Source organism: Microtus oregoni, unplaced genomic scaffold (genome assembly GCF_018167655.1).
Source record: "Microtus oregoni isolate MIOR12 unplaced genomic scaffold, Mior012 000097F_ref0000449, whole genome shotgun sequence".
Taxonomy (NCBI): domain Eukaryota; kingdom Metazoa; phylum Chordata; class Mammalia; order Rodentia; family Cricetidae; genus Microtus; species Microtus oregoni.
The window spans coordinates 525,042-535,490 of record NW_024544710.1 but is presented as its reverse complement, the minus strand read 5'-3'; the positions used below and the strand labels follow the sequence as shown (position 1 = coordinate 535,490).

Genomic DNA, 10,449 nt, shown 5'->3' with positions numbered 1-10,449 from the left:
GGCCCCAGATGTAAGTGAACACGAATCAAATTATTCCACACTAGCTCAGAATTGAGTATAATGAAGGGTTCTTTACTTAGGGGAAACTCACAGATCACAGTCCTCTGAATGAGTGGAAAACAGGAACTGAATCCAGCAGCAGAGAGTGCACTGAAGCTTTAAGGCTGCAGTTGTAGTATAAGAGACACACCCAAGTAGACTTGTATCTTAAAGCCTACTGGCTGAAGGAGTTCCCACAGCAGTAAGTATCAGACTTGTGCATCTTTGGATTTTATTATGTTAGAATGCTTTATTTTATTTTTAAAATACCTTTTTTTTCTGGAGTGTGTGTGTGTGTGTGTGTGTGTGTGTGTGTGTGTGTGTGCGCGCACGCGCGCGCATGTAAGTACAGATGCAAGAGGTACTGGATCCCATGGAGATGGAGTTTCCTGACATGGGTCCTGGGAGTTGAACTCTGGTCCTTAGCAAGACCAGTACATATTCTTAACCAATGTGCCTTTTCTCCAGCAGCAGAATGTTTGTATTTAAATGGTGCCATTGGCATTTCTGAGTTGAGTTTTATAAAAATGAAACCATTAAATGATATTTGGCTTGGTATTAAGACAGGATTCCAAACTTTGTGAAATGGCCATAGACATACTTCTTGTGTGTATTTATATACATGTTTCTGGTATACACATGTGAGCGTGTGTATGCACATGTGTGCATGTAGGCAGAGAGGCAGCGTTTGACAACAGTTGTTTTCCTCTATTGCTTTCCAGTGTGTCATTATTGTTGAGACAAGCTCTTTCACTGATCCTGAAGTTCATTAATTTGGCAAGACTAGCTGGCCAGTGAGCCCCAGGATATCCCCGTCTCAAACTGTCCAATGCTGAGATTTTGGCAAGCTGCTGTGCTTGGCTTTTTTATATGAATGTTGAGGTTCTGAACTGGGGTCCTCATGCTTGCATTGCAAGTACTTTAGTGACTGAGCCACCTGTTTCGTCCCTTTAAAACTTACAACATGCTTCTTTGTGGCTCTTTGCACTATGTGTTTATGTAAAGTGGTATTCTGACTATTGATGGCTAGCTATTAAATCAAAATATTGACCACCTCTGAAAAATATTGAAGATGTTCTGTGCCCTATAGTATCAAATATTTGGTCAAGATTTTTATTTTTGGGATAGAATCACTGTAGCACAGGCTGACCTTGAATTCACTAATTAGCCAAGGGTATTTTTGAACTTCTAATCCTCCTACCTTCAAAGTGCCAGAATTATAGGCACCACCACTACGTCCTGTTTTATGTGGTGCTACAGATAGAACCCAAGCCTTCATGAATACTAGATAGGCACCCTACCAACTAATCCACATCTCCAGCTCTCAAGCAGGATTTCTTTATGTAAAAATAGACAAACATTTCTATCTTATTAGTATCCAAATTTACTTTTGTCTTTATATGTATGTCAATTATATGCATACCAATAAATTTAAAATTTATTGTAAATTTTATGTATACCATAAAAATTACAAATATTGGTAAAATTATATGTATACCAATAAGTTTATTTTAAAAGAAATTTGTGAGTTATTATCAACAAATGTTTGTTTTGTGCATACCTATTTTCTATGCCTATATAATTGTGGTCATGTGAACATTTCTGGGGTCATAAACAATTGTGTATGGAAAGGGCTTAAGGAGCCCTGCTCTAGATCATCACTATCAGAGGGCATAGGAGCAGCAGTTCAGAGACCTGAAATAATTGCCTTCAAATCCACACATGCCAGTCCAGCTCAGATTTTCCTTTAATTGCATGCTTACTTGTGGATGGCTTGTGTATACAGAAACTGGTGGATATTTTGAAATGTCAGGAAAGGCTTCCTTAATCTAAAAAAGAATTTACTCTTGGGCCTCAGATACTGAAAATGAATATTTTCACAAATATATTTATATGTAAATATAAAGATATCTATAGCCTAGAGCTCACCAATTAGGCTAGGCTGACTGGTCAACCAGTGCCAGGGATCCTCCTGTTTCCTCCGCCCCAGTACTGATATTACTAGTATGGCTTTTTCACATGGGTGCTGGGGGATTAAATTTGTGTCCTCATACCTGCAAAACAAGCACTTTACCAATTTAGCTTTCTCCTAAGGCCCATTTCTTCAAATTAATTAGCATGAATGACAAAGGTACTTGAGTTGGGATTTTGAGGCCTGCTGGCTGATGTCCATTGGGGTGATTCTTGCAGTGGCTTCTATAAGCCTTGTTTACCAACTGTCTATTTCCACTGCTAAGTGTTTCTCCTACTCGTGTCAGTTCTAACTTGGTGCCTGAAAGAGGGAAAATTCCTGGTTATCTCTTGGCCCGCAAAGAAAGAGCTGTGACCACAGAGATACTACATCTTTTCCTTCACCATCGACACCCGCCATGCGTGCGGCATATTTACCACTTCTGGAAAGTTGCATGTGGCAGCTGTGAGACAGGGCTATTTTCTACTTTTATTCTTGTGCTTTTGAGCAGCTCCTGACAAGTGGGAAGTTCTGTCAAGTTATTGTTCCTTCAGAGTTGAAAAAAAAAAAACCACTAAAGACTTCTGATGGTCCAGGAATGCTGACTCGTCTGGGTGAAAAGCAGTAGATAAGGCTGGGGCTTACAGAGAGCAGAATGCGCAAGAATAACGGGACAGAATAGGGAGAGTACACAGAAATGTGGAGTCTATTTCTCCGCAGCTCAGTGCAGCCCTAGTGATAGCACAAGAATGAGCCTGGAGAAATTCCAGCCTCACTCTCTCATCCTCCTTCCTCCTTTGGAGAATATTGTTTTGCCTCCACTCCCTGGACATGAGTCTTGAGAGTCTGCAAATCTGAGTGAGAACATAGGTTCTTGGACTGGAAGCTCAGGTCTCACTGGTGGCTGAGTGACATTGGGAGTATTAGTTACCCTGGGAATATTAGTGAAACTTCAGTCTGCCTTCGTGTCAAATGCAAACATTTAAATGCTCTTGAAGAGAGGAGGGAAAGATTAGAGAGTGAAGCACGTGAAAAACCCAGCACAGCTCCTGGCACATATTTAGTGCTAAAACAATTGGAGCTTTATATGGACTGTTGGCCCATCCAGATGCCACAACTTTCCCTTGTCAGGTTTCTGTCTTGGAGATCCCTGAAAAGCTGATGTGGCTGAGGACTCTGCACCAATCCAAAAAGTCACAGCAAGAAACACTTGGCACCTTGATCGACTTGCTCCCCTTCTCTCCCTCACTCTGCTAGCATAAACCAATTTAGGGTCTAAGAAAACTGAAGAGACCCTTGCAGTTTATTGCCTCGGTAGGACTATGGTTGCAAATTCTGAGTTGTATACTCTCCCCCACTTCCCCAAACCCTCCTCACCCCGTTTCTCCGAATTCCATCAACTCGGGATCTCCAGGTATTAATTTTCTGGTCACCAGAAATCCCACCCTCTACTCCCACCACTTGCCTGTAAGCCTTTAGTTCTTGGAATGCTACTACAGCAGAGATTACTGAGACCCGGCGGGGTTTATATCGCCCTGGCAACCGCTGAGTGCGCCTGCGCAGTCTTTTTCTCTAGCCGACTGCTCTTAATTGGGTTCCTGCGCCACCGCAGGTCAGACTTGGGGGCCAAAAGGATGTATCTCTCCCCTCATTGTCCAATTCCTGAGTTTGAATTATACTGTTATCTTTCTGGGGCTAAGAAAAATGTGAGAAATGTCTGCTTATTCCCTACCATCTGCTCGGAGGTGGCACTTCGGAGAAACCTCTGATAATTAAAAGGATACAAAGGGGAGAAAGCTTGAGGATGCCAGGAAATGAGAACGCATACAGCATCATACAGCATTCAGTACTGGAAGGCACCACTGTCTTTCCCTAGTCAGAGGAGATTTTTTTTTTTTTTTTTTTTTTTGCACGATACCCACCCCGGTGCCAGGAATGCCTCTCAGAAACTTACCAGCAAGCTTTCTAAGGAAAGCGTGTGAGCCAGGTTAGAAACTGTCAGAGGAACCAGGATGAATAGACCTAAAATGTTAACTTTTACGTTAACAGCTTGGGTGTTGAAATAAACAGTGCTAGCGCGGGGTAAGGGGTGTGGATTAAATCTGACTGAATACTAGACCAGCTGTATTTGAGAAGGCTTTTACTATTTCCTAAGAGCCGCCCCCAGGAGATGGGACCTTTGTTACCCCCTGCCACAGATTTCTCTCTCCCACTCCCCTTCTGTACTCAACATTGTCTTTCTGGGTGACTCTCACCCCCCCACTTCCATGGGTATTTTACCTACAGTCTATACCTTCACCAGGTTCTCCTTTTGTCCTTCAGCTCAGTCTCAGGTATCACCCACTCCGCAGATCCCATTAAAGCAAAATGTGTCCCCAGCCTTTCACCCCACCTCGGCCTCCCCACCACCTCGCTTGACTATACCCGCACCCATTTCCTGCTTCATACTCCTGACCTTTCCCCAGCCTTCCTTGCACTGCATTGCCCTCTCATCATGTAGCCCGTAGTTAAATGTCGACTCTCATAGTATACCCCAACCCACTCCATGTTCTTATACCACTTGCCACAGAACGATGTAGTTGCTGGTTCACTTCCATGACTTTCCTGTTTTAGATGGAAGTTCTGAGGCCCAGATGGGGCTTCTTTACCCTTATATCCCCGGCACACAGCATTGTTCTCTGCACACGGGCACCTGATGAATGTTTAGAGAAGAAATGAGGACATAAGCATGGCATCTAATTCATTATACTTTATTTTTACTGCACTCTGCAACAGCAAATTAAATACAGGTAAGTGGCAGTCTTTTGTTTTTATTAGTTTGTTTGTTAACACAACAATAGACTCAAAAGGAGGGCAACCACGAATGAGGGGCTTTGTGTTTGGGGGGGTGTTTGTGTATGTGTGTGTGTATTGTTACTGTTATTTAGCTTATTTTACTGGTTATTTCAAATACGTAAATATTACCAATAATTTTACACAGTTAGCTGAACATTTATACTAAACAAGACAGAAAGAGAAATTGAGCAATTTTCATTTACAAACACTTATCTTGAAGATAATTAGCGTATATTAGAAGGAAAGAAACACTCTTAGAATTGAAACACAGTAAGCACAAGGTGTACGCTTTACCCCAACCCTCCCAACTTCTGATGTGGGACACTAGGGCCCCTTTCCCAAAAGCCCCTTTAATTGATGCCACTCAACTAATGTGAAACATCAGACTTCACATGGAGCCAAAGAAGAACATGGCAGTTGACTCGGATCTGGCCCTGGCCTCTTCATCTTCCATGGCCTCCCTGTATTGCTCTGGCCAGTCCTGTGGCCTCTTTCTGTAGAGCCTAGCCATATATTCCAAGGCTTTCATTTTGGTGACTTCAAGGTGAGCCCGAGGACCCCAAAGCAGCTCATATTCAACCAGATTAGAGTAGGAGAGTGGCCTGCATTCCAGGTAACGCTGTCTCATAAGCTTACAGGTGATAGCATGCTTCCTCCCTACATCCACACTAAATCTCCGGAGCAAGTTCCAGATGTTGGCCTCCTTGACACGGTTGCCCATCAGGAAGATCAAACCCAGGATTGGCATCACATATTCTTGGGTGGGTCTGCCCAGGCTCTCTAGCATTACTTGCTCCTCTTCTGATTCTGGCTGCTGGACAAGGAGGTAGATGTGCTCACTGGTGTCAACCTCAATCAGAGAGAACCCATAACACAGATCAAGGATGAGAGTGGCTCTACTGAGGATGTTTGGGAACACATCCTCGAACTCTTTACCAGTATGAGCCAATAGCTCATCCTGATGTATAGGCAGCAACTCCTCGGTGACATTAATGGCCCACTGGACCAAGTCATTTGCTTTATCATTCATAGTGTCCTCTGACCAGAACTCTAAGCCAGCAGCCTGGCTTCTCTCTTTGGCTTTGTCAGCTTCCAAAGCCTTGTTATATTCTTCTGGCCAGTTCCAGAGTTCTTCATCATGGGCCTCTGCTGCAAACTTTAGGGCTTCCGTCTTTGTGATTTCCCTGTGGGCTCTAGAGCCCCACAGGAATTCAAATTCAAGGGGATTAGTGCCATATACTGGCCAGTACTCCAAAAATCGCATACGGACAAAGTCAGTAGTGAGGAGGTTTCTTGCGTTCTCAAAGAGGTTGTTGATCCTCTGAGGCTCATCCATCACATCAACCTTTAACAGCAGGTCAGGTCCCATATGGAGGCCTCCCTTGCCCGGTTGCCATTCAAGAGGATGTGCCCTAGGACCAAGGCCAGGAGACCTGCTTTTGGCATGTCCAGGGTCTCTGCTAGCCGTTCAGTGTTCTGGGGACCTGGTTTGCTGATTAGGTTGTAAGTGTCAGTCTGAGGATCAAGAACTCTCAGATTCAACCCAAAGACCCGATCCAGGTGAACTGAGGCTCGTCTGAGAATCTCAGGGAACTGGTCTGAGTATTCTCTGAGAAACTCCAGCATGTCTGACTGCCGGATAGACCCCTCACTTTGACTTTTCATGCGCATGAAATTCACCAAAGCAACCGACCTGTCTTCTAGAGGGTCGTGGACCCTGAGCGCCCCCAAACGTCGGGACTGCTCGTCGATGAGAACCTCGAGGTCATTCGGGTCCTGCGCAGCCTGGGGAGCGCTGGCCCCCTGTGGATCGATTGGAATCTCAGGGCCCTGGGGAGCCTCGGAGACTAGCATGGAGGTGGGGGGCCCGGAGGCATTAGTAGCCTGCATTTCACCCTGGCCGTCGCTGTAATCTGCAGTGGTCTCTGCGCTGCCGTGGCGCGCATTCTGGCTTACCAGAGACATGGTTCCAGGAGACAGGAACGCGAACGCGGAGGTCAGCGACCCATAGGAGAGACGATCGGAGGTGTGTTAGCACCTTGGCACAGAGCCGAAGCCTGATGCCCGGGAGCTGTGTGGACCAAAAGTGAGAGCTGATAAGAAAGACGATCTTTTTACGCAGGCAGTAGCCAGCTATGAGCGAAAGCCCAAGAGCAGTTAGCTTTGCCGCAGCCTACGCAGGCGCAGTCAGCCTCTGCGACGTGGTGACCACGCCCCGCTCAGGCTTCCACACCCGCCCCCTCCCACCTCTGACCAGCCAGTTTGGTTCATGCTTGTGCTGGATTCGAACTTCTGTTAGGGAAGAGAATTCGCAAAGAGAAACAACCGAGATGAAGCAGAAGCATTAAGTGATGAGGGTGTTCAGTGATGCTGCATTTGAAGTTTTTTCTAGTTTTTCTGTGAGGCATTAAGTTTTTCTGTAAGACTTAATAGAAGATTCTCAGGGTGGGGGGGCGGATATTCATGATAATCGTAGTCATTAAGGCTGCCGCCAACTCAACAGATTATTTTTTGAACATATGCCTATGCCAGAAACAGTGCTGGGTATTTGTCCGGTGCATTGGTGATCTCCTTGAGGACCAATTGACTATTCCCTTCCATGTGGAGCTTGCTGTCAGTGGTAATGAGGGCCAACCCTTTATGCAGCACTTATTAGGTGACAGGCATTGTTTTTGGTGTTTTACTTTTCTCATATTAAAATCACTCCATCGTAACTAGTCTGAATAATATATATCTTAAAGGTGAGAAAACTGGCTGGGGGGGGGGGGGTGAGTTTGCCTGTCCAGACTTAGGCAGCTACAAGTGAAAGAGATCAGGCTTTGAATCCTTTTATGAGAGTTCAGAATATAAGACCTTTCTTTCACACCATCTGATTTTCAAGGAGTTCTTAGCTCTATTTCATTAAAATGGCTCAGATAAAACTGGTGGAAATCAGCAGGAGTCAATTTACATATAGTCCAAACACGGCAGTAGTGAATGGCAGTTTTGTTGGAAGTATAAGATTGGAGGCAGTTCCTGAAGAGTCAAAAAGGAGCTGAGCTCTAAAGGATGAAAAGAATGGGAAGAGTTCATGGTTTACAAGGCACTGTAGCTTTAGGGGACATCAACAGGAAAGGTCCAGAAGTATTAGAGTAAAAGATAAGTTTGTGTTGGCTAGAGACAGAAGGTGTTGGGATGAGCAGAAGGCAAGGACAGAGTTGACTAAACAGTAAGAATTGAATTTCCTCCTATATGTCAGAACTGCTTGTGGCTGCACAGCAGAGTAGGTCCTGTTCATTCAGGCATTTGTGCATTTGTATTTGAGGATGCGTAATCTAAACACTCTGCCAGGAAGAAAAGTCAGTTGCTTGATTTTCTGGGAGTGCTGCCACAGTAGTTGGGCTAATGCTTAGCCACAAACCAGGAATGCAGCGGAATATTGTAAAGGAAGACAAAATATGTCAGATTGCCATCTGCACCACAATTGGAATCCTTCCAAGTTCTTGATGGTAGTGATTATTGTTTTATGTTCAGTGATCCAGTGCCCTGAAACTCCTCCAGAGGCCACTCATTCTGACAGCTACCCATGATATTTTCCAATCCTTGTTTTTAAATGTGCATGCTATTACAATAGCAATTTAGGAGGTTCAGGACCAAGTATTTGGCCAAACTGGGCAAACCTGTGTTCAATACACAAATGGGTGTGCATGCTCTATATGACAGAACGTGTGCTGTTTTGCGTTGATCTGTTGGTCATGCCTTCGGAGAGTCTTGTAGAAAGTAGTGTTCTTTTCTCAGCTCTGCCAAGGTGTATGTGAGGTCCTATTGGAGGGTCTTTTCCTCTGGTCTATTCCATTCACCAGAAGGGTAACATGTTCTTTGTCTTAGATTGGTGTTTCTCGAAGTAAAACTAAGTTTAGTTTGGTTTTATAAAACCCTCTTCATTTATAAGTGAAACCCTGCTCACAGTTTGAGTCAGACTTAATTATTCCCATCTACTAAAGAAAAACAATATCAAATGGAAAACCAATACCTTAACTGTGATATGATGTCTCAGTCTCATTCTTTGCTATTCAGTTTCTTAACTGATTCAACCCTACCTGGTATTCTATCTTCCTCACTATTCTCAGCATGTTCATCCATGAAGTCACCTCCTGGACACACTGAGCTTCAATTTTTTTCACTCAGCTATTTTTGTGTTTTACAGGCCAACGAAGATATCTAGTTATTGCTAAATGAACAACAATGAAGCTATGTTTTATAATGTACATATGTCAGTGTAAAGGCAAAAAGATGGGCTCACACTCCTTATCTGAAACTTCTTTTGAGACTTTCTGTTAACTATTTTATACATTCTTAGGATGAGTAATTTCTATACTATTTCATCTTCAAAATTATGTTAATAAAGTATTTATATTGACTACTGGAATATGCACATAATAAAGTACACAAACGTAGCACTTGATAAGTTATGACCCATTTAACACATCATGTGATCATGATGCCACTTAAGATCATTTACAGCATCTTGAAAGTTCTGGGGGCACTTTATCTCAATCATTTCCCTCTCACTTGTCCTTAGAGAAAAATGGCCATATAGGCATTTTAGACTAGTTCTCTCTCTCTCTCTCTCTCTCTCTCTCTCTCTCTCTTTCTCTCTCTCTCTTTTTTTGTGTGTGTACTTTAAATAATCATAATAGAATTATACAGAATGTGTTTAGCAATATCTTCTCCCAAGCATCACCCCAACTCTATTGCATTTTTATCCATTTGTTTATAATAGTAGTCTGTTCATTTTCATTATTATAAAGTTTATAATCGTGTGAATATGGGCTTCTTTTTAAGAAGGCAAATAAGTATTTTTTATATGATTATGAATTCACAATATGCATAACACCTTTTTAAAACGACTGTTAGTTAAAGGAATAATATAATTATGCAAAACCCCTTACATATATAAAATAACATTCATAGATTTTGTTGTATGTATAAAACATTGTGGTGGCTATACCCAGTTTGTAAAATGATAATGACTAATTATACTTGAAGGCTTTCTATATAGTCTTGGCTGTCTTGGAACTAGCTCTGTAGACCAGGCTGGCCTTGAACTTACAGAGACCTTCTTGCCTCTGCCTCCCAAGTGCTGGGATTAAAGGTGTGTACCACCACTGCCTATACTTGATTTTAAGCAATAATTCTATAATCAGAGTTCAGCAATACAGCTAACTGGCTCTAACTATATACTAGTACTCATCTAGTATGCACAAAGTCCAGGAGAACCCTTTATTTAGATTGGATGATAAAACTTTATTATTACTATTTTAAATATAAAAGAAAATGTTTAAAAACTTTTAAAGAAAAACCCATGTTCTCATCAATCATATAAATTTGATGCTATCATTTTAGAATAGATCATTCTGATCTTTCAAGTTTGCATTGAAAGACAACAATTCTGTAAAAAATGCTTGAATTTTAAGTATAGAGTCCAATAGATTTTCAAACTGTACATATATGTATAACGAGCATCTAATTAGCAAACAGTGTTACCAGCAATCAGAAGTTCGTGTGTCCCTTGTTAGGGCAAAACCACTGTAAATTTTAACACCATATATTCATTTTGCCTATTTTTGAGCTCTGTATAATTG

At 42.5% G+C, this 10,449-nt stretch overlaps 1 protein-coding gene across 1 annotated transcript; it reads right to left on the bottom strand.

Annotated features, from left to right (window-relative positions):
* Positions 1–4,730: 4,730 nt before the first annotated feature.
* On the bottom strand, positions 4,731–6,822 carry LOC121442893 (melanoma-associated antigen E2-like). Its single transcript, XM_041644536.1, is given in 2 exon segments — positions 4,731–6,188; positions 6,191–6,822. Coding segments are annotated over 2 exon segments (1,575 nt in total). The 5' UTR covers positions 6,791–6,822; the 3' UTR covers positions 4,731–5,213.
* Positions 6,823–10,449: the final 3,627 nt, after the last annotated feature.